This window comes from Ursus arctos, unplaced genomic scaffold (genome assembly GCF_023065955.2).
Source record: "Ursus arctos isolate Adak ecotype North America unplaced genomic scaffold, UrsArc2.0 scaffold_2, whole genome shotgun sequence".
Classification (NCBI taxonomy): domain Eukaryota; kingdom Metazoa; phylum Chordata; class Mammalia; order Carnivora; family Ursidae; genus Ursus; species Ursus arctos.
This window is the reverse complement of record NW_026622874.1, coordinates 24,108,681-24,131,413: the sequence shown is the minus strand read 5'-3', so window position 1 is coordinate 24,131,413 and position 22,733 is coordinate 24,108,681. Positions and strand designations below refer to the sequence as shown.

At 40.2% G+C, this 22,733-nt stretch overlaps 1 protein-coding gene across 1 annotated transcript in view; it reads left to right on the top strand.

The window, feature by feature from the left end:
• The window catches only part of RGSL1 (regulator of G protein signaling like 1), a gene marked incomplete at its 5' end in the record, with an annotated part of 127,417 nt that extends 110,092 nt beyond the window's left edge, over positions 1 to 17,325 (top strand). The window contains 6 exons of the mRNA XM_026509180.4: positions 487 to 616; positions 4,678 to 4,852; positions 9,040 to 9,178; positions 9,418 to 9,542; positions 12,684 to 12,793; positions 14,547 to 17,325. Of these exons, the coding sequence (XP_026364965.4) occupies positions 487 to 616; positions 4,678 to 4,852; positions 9,040 to 9,178; positions 9,418 to 9,542; positions 12,684 to 12,793; positions 14,547 to 14,665 (798 nt within the window). The remainder of the gene's footprint in view (positions 1 to 486; positions 617 to 4,677; positions 4,853 to 9,039; positions 9,179 to 9,417; positions 9,543 to 12,683; positions 12,794 to 14,546) is intronic.
• Between the last annotated feature and the right edge of the window lie 5,408 nt (positions 17,326 to 22,733).

Here is a 22,733-nt window from a genome sequence, read left to right as displayed (position 1 = left end):
ATAAGGAAGTTAAACAATGTGTGGGGGGGGTGTATGTGTATGTAATTATAATTTTCTCTTCTTAATGATTAGAAATTATTTTACTCATTTCTTTATTTCTTCAACATTTCAAATTAGCCTGAGTCATTATTCCCTTCTTATGAGTTATGCTTATCTCTGACTCCCTTTTCTTCCTATTTTTAGCACTCACACTCTCTTCTAATCATGGCATCTCCAATCTTACTGCTGAAAGACTGTAGTAGGAGCATTGCCAATGGCCCACGCCTGGGTAAAGCCAGAATCTTCTGCCCACTAGCCACTTAATTTGGAGAAGGTTTACAATTCTCTGTTTTTCCTCACCTTTAAATTGGAGCTAAATATTATTCCTTATAAAGGAGGTGTGTGTGAGGATTAAATACAATGAATGTCAATTTCTGGTACATAGAAGACTTCCAGTGAACAGCAGCTATTCTAATGAATATGGCATACCCCTCTCTCTTTCCCCAGAGGAGAGGCTGGATGAAAATGATTAGCTTTATTAAGAGCTTTTGCAAGTACCGCAGATTTGTGTCTGATCCCAGTAAGCGCCAGGAATTTGAAGAATATCTTCACCTAGAAGTACAAAACAACAAGGAAAGTAAGTCACTGTTCTATTTACTGTCTTTCCTGTTGATATTTCAGACACAGAAGTTAGCCCAGATAAGAAGCTGCAGAGCTGTTGCTTTGTGTCATGCCTGTGTTAGCCTGGGGTCTAGCAAAAACTCTAGTCCAAGCTCAGGCCTGCTTAGAGAGGATGTGAGTCCAGTGGCTTCTGCTCACAGAGCCAGCAAGAATGGGAAATGACTAGTCTGAAGTGCAACAAGATCTTACATTTCACAAAACTGTTGTCCGTAGTATAGGTGTATTTAATTACTAGGCTTATGAGTTCATTCATTCATTCAACACACTTTTTGAGAATCCACTATGTGGCGGGAACTTTGCCAGGTGCTGGGATATAGTAGTAAACACACAGTATAGGATATGTCTTCACGGCACTTACATTCTGAGGGCAAGACAGAAATAAGAGCCACAGATGTTGGAGTCAAATATCCTGGGTTTGAATATGCCATTTTCTAACTGAAGGACCTTGTGAAAGTGATTTTGTGCCACAGTTTCTTCATCTATAGAATGGTCACAATAATGGTGCTTATCCCTTAGATTGTTGTGAGGATTAAATGAGTTAATACATACAAACTATCTTTACCCATTACTATGAAAGAGTTAGCCAATGTTATTGCTAATATTATGTGGTGAGTAATCCCAATGATAATTGTAGGGGGACTCTAGTTAGTCAAGGAGGAGGATCAGGAAAGACTTCTAGAAAATGACATAATTTGTCTTCAGGAATGAGCAAGTTAGACAAGCAAACTAGGTGGGGAGAAATTTCTAGGTCTGCATAGAATCCTAAAGTAAGAAAGAGCATGGCACATTGCAAGAACTGCAATCAGGCCTTTTGGACCAGAGATTAATGATTATGATTAATTAAGATTAATGAGATAGCAAAAGTGATAGTACTGGAGATAGTACTGAGATAGTACTGTACGAATTGATAATGACAAATCTCATCTCTCTCCTTTTTTTTTAGTTTTTAATTTAAATTTAATTAATTAACATAGTGTATTATTAGTTTCAGAGGAAGAGTTTAGTGATTCATCCATTGCATATAACGCCCAGTGCTCATAACATCAAGTGCCGTCCTTAATGCCTATCACTGCATCTCTCTTGATGACTTTTGAGTTGTTTCAATTGTCAGTATAACAAATAATGCTGCAAAACATACATATTTTGCAATCATGTATTTCTATGAGATTAATTCCTTACAATGGGAGAAATGGGTAAATGGTTAAAAATAGTTAAAATTCAGGGGCGCCTGGGTGGCACAGCGGTTAAACGTCTGCCTTCGGCTCAGGGCGTGATCCCGGCGATCTGGGATCGAGCCCCACGTCGGACTCCTCAGCTATGAGCCTGCTTCTTCCTCTCCCACTCCCCCTGCTTGTGTTCCCTCTCTCGCTGGCTGTCTCTGTCTCTGTCAAATAAATAAATAAAATCTTTAAAAAAAAATAGTTAAAATTCAGTCCTTTAAAAATATTACACTAATTAAACTCTTACCAGTGTATAAATAAGTGCCACATTGTCACCAACCTGGGGTATTAGGCACTTTTTAAAAACTGACAATCTGGTAAATGAAAACTAATGTGCCATTCTTATATATGTTTCTTTAGTAATTGAGTACCTTTATTTGTTGGTCATTTGTATTCCTTTTTGAATTGTTTATGTCCTTTGTCTATTTTTCTATTGGAATTTTAATTTTAATATTGTTATATTTTCTAATTTGCAAAAGTTTTTGTATGTATGTTTTAGGAACTGCTTCACAAACATTTAGGATTTTAGAATAGTTCTAGTTCTTTTGTTTCTTCTTCTAAATAAAATTAGTTCAAAATCTTATGCCCCAGAATTGTAGAGAGTCTAATTTCACCCTACTTCAAGTTCCCACATCCTTAACTTTGTATGAGACAGCCCAAGAAGAGTGATTCTGTAACTCAGTGGGAGATCTATCTGCCAGGGATCTGTACTCTGTCTATCATTTAGACTTTTCTGGGATTGTTATGTCCTTCAATCAATTGACCCATTTATCATTACAAAAAAATACTTTATCATTGGTAATATTCTTTTCTCTGAAATCCACTTTGTCTGATATTAAGATAGTCAGTCACTCCAGCTTTCTTTTTTTTTTTTCAAGTTTAAATCCTGCTATAGTATTTTTAATGTGAAAATGGTTAGCACATAATAGTAATAATAGTCAACATTTATTTGAGGGATTATTGTAAGCCAAGCATTCTTAATACTTCATATATATCGCTGACTTTATCATCATTACAAACCCTGTGAAGTAGGTTCTATTATTAATACTGTTTGACAGATGAGGAAACTAATGGGAAAGATTCAGGTAGCTTTGCGCAGTGTCAATTAATTAAGTGGCAAAGCCAGGATTTGTTTTTTTGTTTTCCTTTCTTTTCTTTTTAATAATATTTATTTTGTTATATTAGTCACCATACAGTACATCCCCAGTTCTTGATGCAATGTTCCATGATTCATTACTTGCATATAACACCCAGTGCACCATGCAATACGTGCCCTCCTTAATACCCATCACCGGCCTATCCCAATCCCCTACCCCCCTCCCCTCTGAAGCCCTCAGTTTGTTTCCCAGAGTCCACAGTCTCTCATGGTTCATTCCAGCTTTCTTTTTATTAGTGTTAGCATGTATTATCTTTTTCAGTTCCTTTACTTATAACCTATTTATGCCGTACATTTAAAGTGTTCTTGTAGCTAGCATAGAGTTGGGTCTTGCTTTAAAAAAATAATACAACCAGACAATCTTAACCTAACTGAGAGTCAACTGTTAAATATTCAGGATAACTTGTGGACCATCAATAGCTGAAATCAACTATGGTAGAAGTATTTATTATAGAAATAAGCAAATACCACAAATCAGCTCTCCCCCTCCCCTAACAGAGCTGGTTTACAAGTATATCACTGCTCCCAGATTTCTTGAGTGGATTTAGCACGCTCTTTTCCTAAAATCCCTGACCATCATACCAATTTCCCCTACTATTCAAACTCTTTTTTTCCCCTTCGAACTCAAGTCTAAGAGATAAAGAGAGATTGGAAGATAGGAAGAAGTAGCCTTTGCTTTATTTGGTCCTGTAACCCTAGGACCTAGCACAGGGTCTGGGACATAAGAGGTGCTAGCTATTTATTCAATGTTGTAGTACCCTCCCATTTTATATGTAACACTTCTCCAAAAGGAATACCATTTATACCATAGGAAACACCACACCCAGATCAATGATTCCCAAAGAGATATCCAGAATAATGAATTTTATAGGAAGAATAGTAGATTCTAGAGCTGGATTAGACAATTTCATTAAACCCAGCCAGGCAATTAACCAGGGTCTACTTGCCAGATACAGCCCAAAACTGTTGTCTTCTCAGCCCTAAATCCCTATGAATAGATTTCTTTGTATATATCCTAGTCAAGAAACTTTCTAAAATAAGTGCCTTGTTTTTCTGAGACACAATGCAAACCTTCTTAAATCTTATATCTTCTTCTTTACTCATTTCTGTTTTCTATTCTAGCGCTCCACTCTCTTTCAGTAAATCTCTTCTTTACTCTTGATGTTTGACTTTTTTGTTGTGCTGCTTTCCCAGTTTCCTTCTAAATTACTTCCCTGATAATTATTCCCTAGAATAACATCATCAGAACCACAGACTCCATTTTGAAGGTCACATCTGCAAATTCAGTTTCTGCAGAAATGTTGTGGATTACCATAACTACAGTGCAATTATATTTCTATGAGACACGCATCAGGAAAACACCTTTCAGTACTCAGTTGATTTTTATTTTATTTTATTTTTTATATATATATATATTTTTTTGGTGTGTGTGTGGTAATACCATCTGAGCAGATAGCTTTTTCAGAAGTCCTTCAAGTCAAAGTAAAACACTGAGCCCAAGGGTAGGAAATCACTATTTCAATAGGCCCAAAGATGGGTCCCCAGTTTCCTTTCTTCATTTTAGTTATACCCAAGTCGAAGGCTTCAAGAAAGAGTGACTTCATCAAACTAGATTTTAATTCCTCCCTCTTTCTCTCTCAGATTTCTCCACATCACCAAATGTATCAGGACGCCCAACTGCATATGCTGCAAATGCCCGGAGTACAGACCTTGAGAATGGTGATATAACCCTTATTAGGCGCCGTATATTTGGCCACAGAATTATCACTGTCAACTTTGCAGTCAATGATTTATATTTTTTTTCTGAAATGGAGAAGTAAGTTTCCCATCTCTCCTCATGGTTTTCCCTGGTTATTACCATCCAGCAAAGACTGGAGTGGTCGTAAGTGGCACAGTGATTTCAGCCCTGCCAAGCAGGAATCTCCAACTGAAAATCTCACTGAATTCTGTCTGTCATTGTATCAGTTTCTGCCATTCTTCCCTTAGGTCCTAGGAGCTCTTCAGTATTCTGGAGTTGCCAATATTGAAATGATTGAAATATTGAAATGATACTTATACCCAGGAAGTGGAGCACTTTTTTTCTTATTATTTGTTAATATGATAGAAGTTTTCTTATGGAGCACCATAGGGCCAATAGTTCCTTAGTTAGAACAAAGAATAATAATAATAAAAATTGTGTGTATCTGTGTGTGTACGCATGACATTAAACAGATATATATATAATGTCTTTATTCATGCATCTTTTATTCATGCATCTTTTTTTTTTTAGGTTTTATTTATTTATTTGACACAGAGAGACAGCCAGGGAGAGAGGGAACACAAGCAGGGGGAGTGGGAGAGAAAGAAGCAGGCTTCCCAGTGGAGCGGGGAGCCTGATGCGGGGCTCGATCCCAGGACTCTGGGATCATGCCCTGAGCTGAAGGCAGACACTTAACGACTAAGCCACCCAGGCGCCCCTTATTCATGCATCTTATGAAAAAAGCAAGTAGTAGGAAAAAATTAGAGGTCATTCCATTACAACGTTGGTGAAGTATATAAAACAAAACATCCTTCTGGTCTGGGTCAGATTATTCTTACCTGTTGTTTAGTGCGGTTTCTACTTAGAAAAATTTCTTTGGGCAGGGAGGGGCAGAAAGAGAAGGAGAGAGACAAGCCTGAGCTGGCTCCATGCCCAGCACAGAGCCTGATGCAAGGCTCAGTCTCACAACCCTGAGATCATGACCTGAGCCGAAATCAACAGTTAGGCGCTTAAGTGACTGAGCCACCCAAGCACCTCTCTACTTAGAAATATTCTTAACCAAGTAAGTCTCATATGTATAGCTCTCCAATTTGTGAGCCCAGGGCCTGAACTTGCAAAACAGTCGCACTGGGGTAGAGGAGTTAGTAAATGGTTCTCAACACTGGTGCACATCAGGGTCACTGGGAGCTTGTGAATACTGCCAATGCCGAAGTCCCAGAGATTTTAATTTCACTGATCCAGTGTGGAGCCTGGGACCGGTATTTCCATAAGCTGCTCATGTGATTCTGATATGAGGCACAGTCTAGCACCTCTGAAAGAGAGAATGGACTTAAAATGTTCTTGAACATTTGCAGATAGAAACAAGTGACTGTAGGGGTGCCTGGGTAGTGCAGTCGTTAAGCGTCTAGCCTTTGGCTCAGGGCGTTATCCTGGCGTTCCGGGATCGAGTCCCACATCGGGCTCCTCCGCTGGGAGCCTGCTTCTTCCTCTCCCACTCCCCTGCTGTGTTCCCTCTCTCGCTGGCTGTCTCTCTGTCACATAAATAAATAAAATCTTTAAAAAAAAAAAAAAAGAAACAAGTGACTGTAAGAGAAATAAGAGTCTCTACTTCTTTCTCTGTCCTCATCAATGGGGACATCTTTGCCATTATCAGGAAGGGCATGTTCCTGGAATACTGATTTGAAATTTGGAATACATTTCCCCCATAGAAATGATGTACTACATGATACCTTATGTACTAAAGTAGAATGGGTTATAAGTCTATGTTTTAGAATGTGGTGGGCTTTTTTTTTTTTTTTTTTGAGAACTGTTGAAAGTTCTAAACTACTTTAAAAATAAAGATGGAGATGCATAAATGATATTTAAATTGATATAAGTTGGAAGTCTCCTATACATACATACAGGTTACTCAGTCCTCTATATTACTTGACTCATTGTGTATCATTATTATTATTGATTTCGCTTGCTTCTGGTTGATTAGCTTTTTAAAACTTTTAATTCCAGTATAGTTGATATACGGTGTTATATTAGTTTCATGTAGAATATATTGATTAAATAATTCTATACATGATTCAATATTCATCATGATAAGTATATTCTTACGACCTATTTCACCTATCCCCCCACCTACCTCCCCTTTGGTAACCATCAGTTTGTTCTCTATAGTTAAGAGTCTGTTTCTTGATTTGTTTCTTTTTTTCTTTGTTTTGTTTCTTAAATTCCAAATATGAGTGAAATCATATGGTATTTGTCTTTCTCTGACTGACATTTCCCTTAGCATTATACCCTCTATCTCCATCCATGTTGTTGAAAATGGCAAGATTTCTTTCTTTTTTATGGCAGAGTAATATTCTATTGTATAAATATGGCACATTTTCTTTATCCATCAATCTTTCAGTGGACACATGGACTGCTTCCATAATTTGGCCATTATAAATAATGCTGCAATAAACTTAGGGGTATATATATTTCTTTGAATTAGTGCTTTTGTGTTCTTTGAGTAATACCCAGTAGTGGGATTACTGGATCATATGGTAAATCTATTTTTAATTTTGTGAGGAACATCCATACTTAAACAGATATTATTATGTTAAATCATACTAATGTACTTTCACTCACCTGTCAAACTTTTGATGTAACGTCAAAGCCATTCCTCTAATTGGAGATCCACATATCTTTCTTGCATAAACTATATCCAAAATGCTATCTGCTAATTCTAATTTTTCTCTCTTTAAAGTGGAGTGAGAATTTAAAGGCAATTTAATCCTTCTGGATTTTTATACTTGTTTTTTCAAAGTTTTAAATTGCTTTGTCACACCTAACTCAATAGCAACTTTTTGAAAAGAAACTTGCCTTTACTGGAACATTCCAACACATTCAAATTTATTTTCACAGAAACAACAAATACCTTTTCCTATGATGTTCATATTTTATCAACTTTCATAAATTAGAAATTATAGTAGCAAGTACAACAGGTAAAAATATTTGAGAAGAAACATGAATAATTCTCAGTATATATCTGCCTCAACTCACTGGGAAAATGTAAAAGTATATTACAGAAGGTACAACCGGTGTATATAGTGAGCATGTCGTTGGCATCAGTCAACGTGTTTTCAGAAGTACAAAGCACCTGATCATTCATCACACTGGTTAGGGGAATTTGGTTAAGAGATCTTCCACTGCACCCCAGTGAGGCATTTAGCTCAGTTCCATAAATGCTTATGCACTAGGTTGCTTGGGCACTGGATTTGGCACTGGAGATACAAAAGACAACTAAGACAGGCTCTCTATTCTCTAAGATCCTGCAAACTAATCTGGATGGTAGGCAAAACACAAATGAGAGTTAAGAAATAGGATGATAGGTGCAGAAAGTGCTTTTAGACAACTAAAAAGAAAAGCAGGACTTTGTTTACCATGTTCACTGCTGAATCCCTGCTCTTGGAACTGCACCTGGCAGTTAAATGTCCACTGATTGAATAATAAATGGATATGCAAAATAAGCTTATAATGGGAAAATCTTGGAATTCTACTCTTAGGAAAAGTTTAAATGGCTAAGATTTAAAGAGGCCTGAGAGAAATAAACTGTGTATTCAAATCAAGATAAGGTATAACTGACAGGTATTTGATGGTTAGTAAAAGAATATGTTGCTAGAAGACAGAAAGTAGTTGCCAGAGGCTGGGGTATGGGGAGAATGGAGACTTATTGTTTAATGGCATAGACTTTCAGCTGGGGAAGATGAAAAAATTTCTGGGGATGGATTGTGTTGATGGTTGCACAATAAAGTCAATGTACTTAATGCCACTGACTACATTTAAAAATGGTTAAACTGGTAAATTTTATGTTGCATATATTTTCCTATAATAAAAAAATTAATAAAAGTAATGTGTGGCTTCAAAGAGTGGTGCTGATTGTGAGAGCATCAGCACAGGAGGGGAAAGAAAGAGCAAGATAACTGTTAGCCTTTAAAGTCTTCAGAGGCAAAACTGGTACAGAGGTCAGGACGGAGGCAGAATGGGATACATAAGGGAGTTTATGGTAAAGAAATACACTTGAAGAAGCACTTAGCATGTTACCTGACATGTGGTAGGTGAGCACAAATTTTTATTTGCTTCTGGAGGCATTATGATTGAATGAATTAAGTTGCAACCTGGCCCAGGATTGGCCCTTTCTTTTTTAGGCCAGAAATGGGTCTGGGCTGGCTGCCCTATATAGTTGCTGCTTTTGTCTTCTCCCTGCTGATTTCCTACTTACTGCTTCTTTTTAGATTTAATGATTTGGTGAGTTCAGCTCGCGTGCTGCAAGCCAACCGGGCATACAACGAGAATGATGTGGTCCTACTGAGGTCCAAAATTAACATCATCCTAAAGCTCTACCTGCATTCTGAAATCCCTCCAAGGCTGAGGGTAAAGGGGATTCCCACGCCTCTCTGGGCTTTTGCCAAGAAGCATTTCTTCCACCAGAACTCTGAAAGCTGATAGGCACCTCCTAAGTCTTGGGTCAACCAGATGTTCTTTACCTAAGCAGTTGCATGAAAAGTGGCTGTCTTCTGGGGAGGGGGTGGTCTTACAGGTCCTGGGGTCAAGAGAGGTTTTCTGCTTTCCCTGGAGCCTCTGCCAGTAACAGGCTCCCACTCTATGGGTAGGTGAACATCTCTGAATCTCAGAAGGATGCCATTCTTGCTGCCATTGCAGAGGGCCACCTAGATCGGACCATCTTCCACGGGACTATCATGTCTCTCTTCCCTGTCATTATGTACTTCTGGAAAAGGTAACTATTTCCCCTTGCCCAAGGACCATGAGGGCAGGAAAACACATTTGACTTTCTAGAGAGTTTTCTGTCTTCCTCTAGCCCTCTGCTCACAGTTTCCAGTCTCTTGGGAACTACAAAGGTGTATTTTTAACCTACTTGATACACTCCATCCCTCACACTCTCACACTGAAACTGAATCAGAGGATGAAGGCCAAGTAAGACTGGGGATCAGAGTGCCTGGCTCCCACTTCCCCTGTGCTTGCTTGGGAAAAGGATGTTAGTTTTCTTAGGCATAGGTTCCTCACCTAAGAGTGAGTATGGACCATAGCTACCTGGGAAGAAATTCTGTCAAGGTTAACACAACTGTGCTTGTGCTTAGGGAGCTTCACTGAGACAGTAAGACAGAAGAGTTTTACTCTGTTATGTCCAAATCCCATAATTACCATTAGAGGCACAGTTGGTAGATATTTCCATTTCCGGGAAGAGCTTAGAAATTTAAGAGGTTGTTGTTGTTGTTGTTGTTGTTGTTGTTGTTAAAGACTTCCTTATTTGCGAGAGAGAGAGAGAAAGACAGTGAGTGTAGGGAAGCAGAGAGGGAGAAAATCTTCAAGCAGACTCCCTGCTGGGCACGGAGCCAGACGCAGGGATCCATCTCATGACCCATGAGATCATGACCTGAGCCAAAACCAAAAGTCAGTCACTCAACCAACTGAGCCACCAAGGTGCCCCAGAAATTTAGGTTTTTATGTCATATCTCCCAATGTTAAAGTGGCAAATGTGGCAACTAACTCAGAACTAAAACATGGTGAGGAAATTATGAAGGCCAAAGAGCAAAAATGAAACAAATAAAATATCTGCAGGAAAAATGCAACCTGTGGCCCACTGGTTTCTAACCTAGTCTGTCAAGGTTTGGGCAGAGACACTGGCCCAGGTTCTCCCAGCTGGTTATTTACTCTTGTAGTGTGCTGTAGTGCTAGCCTATACCTTCTACATAGTGAATAACAGTGCCCTATATGACAGTGACCAGAGGACAACTGGCCGAAATGTTCCAAGGCAGAGCTCATTAGGATATTTAGATTATTATGTGATTCCAGCTCTTAGGGGACCCCCCCCCACACACACATGCATAAATGTTACTTTATTAGAAGAGAAATGTAAATGTTGCTTACCAATCTCCAACCTTTATTTTAAAATCTCTATGATAAATAGAACTACCCTACAATTCAGCAATTGCACTACTACGTATATACCGAAAGGATACAAAAATACAGATAAAAAGGGATACATGCACCCTGATGTTTATAGAAGCATTATCGACAACTGCCAAACTATGGAAAGAGTCCAGGTGTCCATCAATTAATGAATGGATAAAGAAGATGTGATATATATATGCAATGGAACGTTACTAAGCCATCAAAAAAATGAAATCTTGTCATTTGCAACAATGTGGATGGAGCTAGAGGGTATTATGCTAAGCAAAATGAGTCAGAGAAAGACGAATACCATGTGATTTCACTCATATGTGGAATTTAGGAAATAAAACATGAATGTGTGGGGAGGGGTTAAAAAAAGAGAGAAGGAGAGAGAGGGAAGCAAACCATAATAGACTCTTAATGATAGAGAACAAACTGAGCATTGATGGAAGTGGGTGGGGCATGGGTTAAATAGGTGATGGGTATTAAGGAGAGCACTTGTTATGATGAGCACTGGGTATTATGGGTAAGTGACAAATCACTAAATTCTACTCCTGAAACCAATATTACGCTATATGTTAACTAATTAGAATTTAAATTAAAAATTTGGAAGAAAAAAATTAATATAACTCAGTTCAATTTAAAAAAAAACTGTATGATAATAAATTATTTAATACATGATTGAAAGTATTAAAAATCGAAGTTTAAGATAACCAGTTTATCTTTTGAACACCAATTATTATCTAGCACCAAGCCTAGACTTGATTCTAGTTCTGCTAAACAGGATTAAATAGAAATTTGTCCTGAAAATTTCTGGAGGATCAGAAACCCCTGGGAAAATGCATGCTGCTCCTGGCTTGAGTCAGTGCTCAGCACTGCCTCATACCTATTTAGGAAGTATAGGAGTGCTTCAAGGAGGCTTTGAATCCCTAATTTTTATGCAGCTGGTTCTTCACTTGCTTTCCTATATAAAGAATTTTATATTGCACAAACTGTGTCTACATATGTTATCCCGGTGAACCTCTCAACAGCCCTATGAGGTGGGTGGAGCAAAGTGTTATTATCCCTATTTTATAGATGAGTAAATTGAAGTTCAAAAGGGCAAAGAGACGCCTAGGATCACTTGGAAGAGGTAAAACCAGGATTAGAAACGAGGTCTCTTATTTTCTTAAGCACCATAAAGAATGCATCGTGGCACACTGGGAGCTCCATGATGGGAGGTAGACCCATTATAGCAAGTGGAATGAGAGAAACCAACCGTGATCAGATAGAATGCCCCCTGGGAAGCGAAAGAGGGCACCAGTTAAGACCATCAGAGCAAAGGCAGGATAGAAAATAAATCCAATCTTATCCAAGACCAACCTCCAAGGGGTCCAATGCAAGGGTAGGTTGAGGGACAGCAAGGTGTTAGGGGCCAGGGAGGAAGAGATGAAGAGTGTTGTGAGGGATTCCAGGGAGCAACAGTTCTCAGGTTGCAGTGAGTCATGTGAGAAGCAGGGGTTTACTCCAGGGAAAGGGCTGCTGGGAATGTGATGACAGGGTTATGACCTTTGGTAAGGGACAGGATGAAGCCAGGGATTGGGACCTGAGAGGAAACCAGTCAGATGCTCTGGCTGCACCAGGTGGGGTTAAGTGGGGAGCTCATAGTCTGATGCTCAAGCAAGCATCAGAGGGACTGACTCCTCCCCAGACCTGGATATAGCAGATTCTTTACAGACTCCATTCATTAGTTCCAGAAGGCAGTCCCAACATACTGTCCATATCAGGTCCTCACTGGAGCTAGGCCTGGACAGGACACAAAGAGGGCGTCTGACAGGCAGCACTCCCAGGCCAAGTCTTTCCTCTTCTCTGTTGGACACTCCACTCTCTGTGACGAGTGGTCCTGACCCAGTTGCCCTGTGCTCAGTGTTCTAGCCTCCTCAGCTTGTAGCTTTCTCTATGTGACCAGAAGCCAATCTTCTCACAGGTTTTGTTCCTGGAAGGCAATCCGCTCTTACTTCCAGTACAGGGGGAAAACATATAAGGATAAAAAACCTTCTCCTAAGCCAATGCACAAGTATCCTCCTTGGAGTGGAGGTAAGCTCTACCATGACCTATAGCCCCATTCTCTAGCAAATGAGACTCATGAAGGGAAAGCAAGGGTCCAAAGGACCAACTTAAGACTTCACAGAAGGTATTTCCTGGACGGGTGGGCATCTCATTAACTTGGCTCTCAGAGAAGCATTAAAATGTGTTTTATCTGTTGATATCAGTGCCAGCTAAAGGGTACCCAACACATGTACCACACTCCCCAGCAGTACCTCCCAATAGCCTCAGGGTATAGGTCATGGTCCACGTGGTAGGTAAATGGAGGTGGTGACTTCACTGCTTTACTGCTATTTAAGAAGTCCCCTGCTCCAGCTCTCTCCAGAAACCTTACCATTTGAAAAGCATCTGTTTTATAGTGTTAAGTGAGAAAATTAAAAAGTAGATGTAGGGTATGATTTTAATGTGGTAAATATATATATCTTTATGCATATATATAATTTTTATGAGAGCATGGGAGAAATTCAGAAATAAAGTGTTAATAGGATTATCCTGCATGGTGTGATTATGAGAGATTTACATATTTATTATTAATATATTCTTAATATGTTAGTCATATGTTGTGTATTATTAACATATTTATAAATAAGCAAATAGATGTGTTTGAGCACACAGCCATATGTTTTCCTAGCAGAGCAGTTAAACTCAGTCCCTTTCTTAATATCTGCACTGAGATCAATACTTAAGCAAAAGGAAATTTTAAAAAGAGGAAGGAGCATGCACAGAGCAGTGCCTGGAAAGGATGGATGTCTTTGTAGTGGAAGGTTCTGAGAACCAAAGAGAACAGGTCTGTCAGTCTGAAAACAGTACCAGCATCAGAACAAAATATGGAAATAGGACAGGAGTCTTAAAGACAGCACCAAACTGTCCTGTGAGAGAGCTGAGCGAGCATTCCATGGTTTTAGCTCAAACCTACACAGTTCTCATGTCCATTTTCCCAGATACTTAACCCTGCCCCCCTTCCAGCCTCCTCACAAACAAGCATCCCACCCCTTTGGGGAGTACAAATGAGGACTTTGAAACTTAATCCTTGCCTAGCTTGCATGAACAGTGGGAGAAGCAGCTCTGGCTGGTCATAGAACCAAGTTCCTGCCCCTCTGAGAGACTCCTCACCTAAGTAGGAAATAAATTACCTCTACCTCCCTGGCTGCAGCGGCCCCAATAGTCAATGAATGTTCTCATTATCCTTGACTCTGCCTTGTAAAATGTCACATCAGTAGACAGAAATCAGCAGTCTTTTCAGTATGTGGGTGCAAGGGCTTATTTGGAATGAGTGTGGAGGGATGGGGGTGGGGGATGGTAAGAGGGAAAGGAAAGGACCATGAGCAGGCAGGGTGGGCAAATGATACTCAGAGGAGCAAGAACATGCCCCTTAGTGGCAATCAAAAACTTCCACCTTCAGCTCATTTCCTATTGCTGAGCTCCAGGGAAGGAAATCCCCAAATCTTTTCTGGTGTCTGAAATTGGAAGAGGGTAACAGGATGCCCTAAATTAAGGGGTCGGGGCACTTGGGTCCTTGGCCTGAAGAATCACTGTGTAAATGAGCTGAGGGACCTTGAGCATCTTGCTTCTCCTCTTTCCACCTCAGACCCCTGATCTCAAATACAGAGGTTTGAATTTAGATAATGACTATCATTAGCATCCTAGACACCAAAGAATGTTGTCAAGAACCTCCTTGCTTACATATAAAGATTTATTTTGTTGGGTGTTATAAAGGATTTTAATACTCCCTCTCCTTCTCCAGGAGACCATGCCGTCTTAAGATTCACCTTACTCAGAGGTATTGAGTGGTTTCGGCCTCAACAGCGGGAAGTAGTAACAAGTCCAGTCCAAAACTGTGAGTTGGAGTTGGAATCCCGCTGATCTAACTACTTAGATGGTGACTCTAATCCAGTTTGGCCAATCTCCTTATTGACCACAAGGAGACTGAGGTCTCTAAAATGTGAAGTGATTTGCTCCAAACCACAGAGCACGTGAGTGGCAGAGATAGGATGAGAAGCAGATCTCCTGACTGCCTTTCTGAAGCTCTGTGCACAGCTCTCATCTGAATAATTGTATCTTCCTAATTCTTTTATAGCCCCTTGAAGGCAAGTGCCTTAAAATTCTCTGTATCTCTGCTGGCTCCTCTGTGTGTGGTATATGATCTTTATGAAGACACAATCATAACGTCCCAACTGTTATTTTTCCCTCCTTCTGAGAACACCTGCTGGCTTGAACAGGACCTCGATCCCATACCTCCTGCTTCCTGGAAGTGCCTGCTACTGATCTTCTTACCCCTGTAATAAACACTCTTGTCCTAGCCTCCCATATTTGAGCCATGTTATATCCTTTTTCTCTTCCATCTTCAGCCTCAAGGAGTTAATCCCACTTCCAAGTATCAAAGTTGCCTTGGTTTCCACATGGTCTCTCCTGACAAGCCTTTTTTTTTTTTTTTCTATACCAGTTGTTCACTTCTATTTCCAGGTTGGAGATATTGTTTCTCTCTGCTGCTTCTGGGCATAAATGCCAGTTTGCATGTTCTGTCCATTTACATATGTCCCCTCATTGCTTAATGGGGGGGAGGGGGCACTACGGAATATTGTCCATGATCCATAGGGTACAAACAGCCCTAAGGTTTTGTGATTCGCATGTTCATCTGGCTTAATCTCCTTATGTTACTTCCCTGGGTCCATGGGATTGGCATCATGACCTTTGCATCCAGACAAAATGTCTCCTAAGACCAAAGATATTGCGGCATTCAAACCAAGTCTCCTTAAGGTCCCCTGAGCATCACTGCTTCATCTTCCATTTCCCAACTCCTTCCCTGAAGGTATTTCCCTAGAAGCTATTCTGGAATGGCCTTCCTGGGCTGGAGGCCCTCCAGTGAATGCCTGTGCCCTGAGTTCTGATGCCGTTTTTCCTCTATATTTGCCTTTAGCTTCATCCAGCAACTTACCCCATCAAGACATGCACTCTCCACAGTGCAGCTGTGTCCTGTCTCAGGGTAGGCACGAGTCAGAAGTCCTCTTCTTCAGTTCAGGGCTGCTTTGTCCAAGTTTACAAAGGGAGATGGGGGAGAAACTTCCCAGAGACCCAGCTCTACATCCTGACACTCCTTAGCATATGGAAACCAAGAAGTTGAGCTTTCTTCTTCCAGAGAGTCCTATAGTCAAGATAGTTAGGGAAGGGTTTCTCTGTGGGTATTCTTGCATGCCTCCAACTAAGACAGGCACTTTTAGGAAGTTGGATCCCCTGACCCACCTTCCAGGAGAACATTATTGCTGGGGGAAGAGTGTCCCAGATATCTTTTATTCCCAGCCTCCCTAATACTCCAGGCTTTCAAGGTAAGGTACGTAAAATGGAAAGAAGAATTGTTTTACTTGGCAAGATATTGGCAATAAAAGCATAAAGGACTTGAGGCTGTCAAAATCTGATTCAGCCTAACTTACTTCTGTACAAGCACCAAAGTGGAATTAATGCTAAGTTAGGGCTCTGAGAAAATCCCCAGGGGGTCATGGAAAACACAACTGAGCCAAAGAGCTGCTTGAAAGTCAAGGTTAAAGACTGGTATCCAAGATCTACAAAGAACTTCTCAAACTCAATACACGAGAAACAAATAAACAAATCAAAAAATGGGCAGAAGATATGAACAGACACTTTTCCAATGAAGACATACAAATGGCTAACAGACACATGAAAAAATGTTCAAAATCATTAGCCATCAGGGAAATTCAAATCAAAACCACACTAAGATACCACCTTACGCCAGTTAGAATGGCAAAAATAGACAAGGCAAGAAACAACAATTGTTGGAGAGGATGTGGAGAAAGGGGATCCCTCCTACATTGTTGGTGGGAATGCAAGTTGGTACAGCCACTCTGGAAAACAGTGTGGAGGTCCCTTAAAAAGTTAAAAATTGAGCTACCCTATGACCCAGCCATTGCACTACTGGGTATTTACCCCAAAGATACAGACATAGTGAAGAGAAGGGCCATATGCACCCCAATGTTCATAGCAGCATTGTCCACAATAGCCAAATCGTGGAAGGAACCAAGATGCCCTTCAACAGATGACTGGATTAAGAAGTTGTGGTCCATATATATAATGGAATATTACTCAGCTATCAGAAAGAACAAATTCTCAACATTTGCTGCAACATGGGCGGCACTAGAGGAGATAATGCTAAGTGAAATAAGTCAAGCAGAGAAAGACAATTATCATATGATTTCTCTCATCTATGGAACATAAGAACTAGGAAGATCGGTAGGGGAAGAAAGGGATAAAGAAAGGGGGGGTAATCAGAAGGGGGAATGAAGCATGAGAGACTATGGACTATGAGAAACAAACTGAGGGCCTCAGAGGGGAGGGGGGTGGGGGAATGGGATAGACTGGTGATGGGTAGTAAGGAGGGCAGGTATTGCATGGTGCACTGGGTGTTATACGCAACTAATGAATCACCGAACTTTATATCGGAAACCGGGAATGTACTGTATGGTGACTAACATAATATAATAAAAAAACATTAAAATAAAAAATTAAAAAAAAAAAAACTTTGTACTAAAATTCACAAAAAAAAAAAAAAAGAAGAGGAAGAAAGTCAAGGTTATTGATAGCAGGCTCTGTGACTGGAAGGCTTTGTTTCCTCACCAGCCATCCCACCCTCTCAGACCTTCTACAAGGCCAACAGGAGTTTAGAGCTGCCCCAGTATCACTTGCCTGTTCTGGTGCCTGGAAGACAAGAACTTTGGAATTCTTTGTACAGAAAAGCAGTACATAGCTTCAGGGGTTATTAGTTCTTGGAGAGGAAGGTGAGAATAAGAATTCAAGGAGCCCTATCCTGAGGTCAGAGGGTTTTGGTTTGCACCACTGCCATTCCTAAAGGGAATGACAGCAACAAACCAGCAGAGTATGCCAGTTACCTCACTGCCATTCTAATAACTGGCCACTCTTCTCTCTTCCTTCAGACCAAATAACATGGCACCAAAAAGGAAAAAAGTAGTCAAGTCAGTCTCCCAACAGAGGCACATCATCTTTCAGAAGGCTCCTAACACTGACAGAAATTTTCTGGTCAGAAATGAAATGCCCTGGTGTCATCTGCCCTGGAATGATCAATGGGTTATCAGCCCAGACATGGTAGGATGGGACTTCAGTGGGTAAGATGTGAGCAGAGAGCATGAACAAAAGCACCTCTGTCCTCCTTAATCCTGGGAGTCCTGTCAGACATGGTGTTTCTACAATGGGCATGTAACAGATCACCTGACTCTCGGGGTCGAGAGACCTGAGTTCTTGATTCACTCTGGAGCTGCATGGCCTTGAGCAAATCCCTGACTCACAGTTGTCAAAGAATCCCATGACAAATGTGTGTAGATGGCATTAAACACTCTAGTAAACAAGGTGCTGTTTTTATCAACAGTAAACAGAAGGGATCTTAATGCTAGGACCTCCCATTTGGACAATGACTCACATCCATTTTTAGGAAATCCTCACAACCTTGTGGTAACCAAGTTAAAAATTACTTATCTTTAAACAAGCAAGGAAACTGACACACAGAGAAGGTAAGTGGCTTTCCCCAGATCACCAGGTAGTAAGTGGCAGAGTCTGGACTAGAACACACCACTTCTGAATCTTTCGCTAGTTCTCATTCCATGGTCACCCTCTATACAACTTTTCATGCCCAAAAGGAATAGTTCTTCCCTAGAGTTCTGTTTATTTGCCAATTAATAGATAAAGAGACTCTTTAGGAATTTTTTACCTAAAGGCCTAAAATTGTCATAATTATAGAGTCACTAGGCCCATTTTGAAGAAAATCAGGAGTAAATGACCAAATGTCCTAAATGAAACCTCCATTTGGGATAATTAAGAAAAGACAGACTAAGCTCTGTGGGTTGCAGAGCAAGGAAAAACTAGAAAGCTTATTGGAGGACTCTCAAATTTCCAGGCAATTTCCTGCTATGTTGATGCCCTTTATTTCCTAGACTTTCCTCAAGAATGAAAAATGTTGTGATGTCAGGGCAGGGCTCACAAATACATGGGACTGTGAGATCATCTGCATGGGGCTTTGATTGTGAAAGGCCAGGAAGACTCTAGGTAGGTATAACTAGAAAAAGTCTTGATGCAAATGAGGTGTAGAGAGCCTCCGGCCACTGAGAGAGAGTCAAGCAAAGCAAGAATTCAGCCTAAGGAAGGCGCAGAAGAAGGGAATGAGAATTTCCTCCCCTAATGGGGCTAAGGCTGCAAAATGGAATTTGAGTTAACAGATGGAGTTATAGTTTCTAAAAAATCAGGTAGGAAACTAAGGCAAGACGCCAGGAAAAGAATGGGGAAGAACCCTATTATTGGCATTGAGCTGTCGGGAATGATCTTGGTCAAAGATGAACAAGTCAAAAGCTTGCACATGGAACCAGAGAGGATGTTACAACAAAGCAATAATGAGGATCTAGTAACATATTGACTCAGGGTCATGTGCATAAATACCCTTACATTGGACTGAGACAAAGCTGAAACTATAGATTGGCAGTAGGTGGGTCCCACTGAAGGAAAAGAAAGATCACTCAAAGAACTCATCTGAAACTGTGATTTTTGCCCATTTCATAATTCTCTACCTATATACACTCATCCATGGGTATAGCTGCATGCAGATATGCAAGAACAAACAAACATGTTATTCAAAAGACCTCACAATACTTAATAGGACTACCCTGAATTGAAAAAAGTAATTCTGCTCATTTATTGAGTCTTGCTGATGCTTCCTTTGCTTTCATATCCTCTCACTTCAGAGATCCCAGATCTAGTATGTTCTCACTCTAGATTTAGGCTAGTGTCACAAAGGTAATCACTTAGCATGCAAACAGGTAATATAAATGAGTAAGGAACCCATGAGAGGTAACAAGGAATGCTAGAAACTGATGAGCTGGTGAACACGTATCAAAGAGGACAGTAACTCTCAGCTCCAGCCAGCCAACTCGGTGTGGCCAGAGCTTTCTAAGTTAAGACAAAAATAAGGAAAGAAAGAGAAAGAAGAAAGAGAGAGGGAAAGAGGAAGAGTGAGAAAAAAGGTAAAAAGAAAAAGAGAAAAGGAACATGAAATTCAAAGTTTTTATAATACTGTGCAAGTCAAAAACTTGGTTGTTAGCAACATTGGCCCACAGCCCAACAAATGCAATCTTGGCTTTAAAATGTTTCTTTCCCCTTGTAATTATATTTGCATCCTGGGTCTATCTTAGAAGACATTAGAAGGGAGGAAGAAAATCCAAACAATAGACCCATGAGGGTCATTGGCATCAAAAGAAAAGGCCAGGGAAGGAAGCAGTCCTCCTCTAGTCCCTGTGTTCTAGCTAACATAACAAATTACCAGACACTTACTGGCTTAAAATAACACAAAATTACGATTTGACGGTGCCGTAGGTCAGAAGTCTGACCTGGGACTCATCAGGTTAATGTCGGGTGTGCAGAACTGCATTCCTCTCTGGAGGCTCTAGGGGCGAATCCATCCTCATGCTCATTAATGCGGTTGGCAGAATTCAGTCCCTGCAGTTGTAGCACTGAGGTTTTGTTTCCTTGCTGGCTGTCAACCTTTCTTTGCCTAACTGAAAAAGCCCCAACTCTTTAGTAACATATTATATAAGACCATTGACAATTTTGGCCCCAATCTGGATTTCCAGATTCTCTTCCTCATGCATTCCATTCCCCAGCAACGTTGTGTAAAATGGCCTTCCCCTTCCCCTCCACCTGGTGGTAAGAGACATCACAACAGTGACACCTTTTGATTGTCTCCTCTTTCTTCCCACCATTTCCTCTGTTTCTGCAACACTTTTCCCCCTCTTTGGAGATCCTTGTTTATATATATCCCTCAGCTACTAAACTATAAACCTTTGCAGGTCAGAGACCATGTCCAGTTTTTCTTTATGCCTCTACTACCTAGCAGAGTGACATGCAGATAATTGTTGCCCCATAAATACATGCTGAATGCATGAGTAAATGAACTGTGCTAGGTTTGGGAATGTAGTGGAAAAAATAGAATATGCACTTTATGCCTACCCTGACCTTACAGTTAATTATGCTGACTTCACAATTAGTGTAGACCATGATGTTTACCAGAAAAATCAAATCGGTAATCAAATCTAATTGTGACTAGCCCATTAAAGAAGAAATATCAAATTTTCCTTATGATTTTTTTTTATGTTCCAATAATTCTTGATGCTTTAAGAACTCTCTATTTTGTTAGGAAGTTCATAAAACCCATTCAGACTAAATACTAACAGAAAGAGGTAGGGGAAAACAGGAAGAGAGACAGAGATCCACCTTCCACCTTCAGAAGCCTTCCAGTTGCATGTGTCAGGAAATGACATAAAATTGTCCCTCTTTTTAAGAAAATATGAAAAGATGTCTGTCCTTCATTTTGAAAGCCTCTAACTGATCCAGGTGTTGCTGCAGAGGAAGTGGCATCTTGTGTGTAGCACCTCGGGGTGCAAGTCCTCACCCCTATACTTCAACCAGAGCTGCAGATCGTTAACCAGAATAAAGGATGTCCACATTCACAATCGGTGGGCCTCCTATACTCCTCTTAAAGGAAAGGGCACAGGAAAACTATATGTTGCTCCCCAGAGGCTCTTAAGGTCATTTTCAATTCAAGAAATTAATGGAAATATTACTTCCCATTCTGGATTAAGACCATGGACCAGCCAGGCTCATCCAGAAGCTCTGACACATGGGCCCTTCCCTGACCAAGAGTCCAGGCCAGGAGGTCCTGCTGCCTGCCATTCCTATCAGCTCATGTTTTTCCATGAGGTAGGCTGGTTTTAAATCCCATCTCCACTCCTTAGTACCTTTGTAATCATTACCAAATTACTTAACCTTGTTAACTCCCAACAAGTGTAAAATAAAGATGTTAATGTCTACCTCCTAGGGTGGTTTGGAAACCAACTTGAAATAATGGAGGCCACATGCACTGAATGGAGCCAGGCACAGAGTTGGCAATAAGGATATTAGTTGCCCCCACTCTTTCTAAGTTTCTCCTAAATTTCCTGGAACATGAAGGAAATTATTGACCAGGAAGTGACATAGTTGAAGAGTTAAATCCTGAAGAAATTCTGAATGCTTTTCTTCCAATAAGATACATGATTCATGAGCTTTGAGTACCCAGGACATCCACAAACCCATTAATTTCTAATATGTAATTTCTATGTAGTCATTTGGAAGATTTCTTTATGTTCTATGAATCTACTATTAATAGGAGGTTAAAAAAAAAAATTCCTCCTGAGCCCCTAACAGATACTTTAAAAGTCAGGGGAATAGCCAGTTGGTAGAGCTGTTCTATCAAAATACACATGATACTTATGATTAAGTTTGCTGTCATATATGGGCAGTTTGTGGCACCCCAAAACAATTATAATAATAACAGCAAAGATCACTTGATCGGGGGCACCTGGGTGTCTAAGCCATTAAGCGTCTGCCTTTGGCTCAGGTCATGATCCCAGGGTCCTGGGATCAAGCCTCAAAAAAAGGTCCCTACTCTGCAGGAAGCCTGCTTCTCCCTCTCCCACTCCCTTTGCTTGTGTTCCCTCTCTCACTGTCTGTCTCTGTCAAATAAATAAATAAAATCTTAAAAAAAAAATCACTTGATCACAGAGCACCATAACAAATATAGTATACTAAAAGTAAAAAAAACTCAGTCTGAAGATAGAGCAAGCATCAGAAACAGACCAAGATATGGCAGGGATAGTGGAATCATCAGACCACAAATTTAAAACCACTACGTTTAATATGCTCAGGGATCTAATGCAAAAAGTAGCCAACAGCCAAGAACAAATGGGTAATGTAAGAAGAGAGATGAAAATCCTAGGAAAAAATAAAAAAGAAATGCTAGAGATTAAAAAAAAAACCGTAACAGGAATGAAGAATGCCACAAACTGCCTATATATGACAGCAAACTTAATCATAAGTATCATGTGTA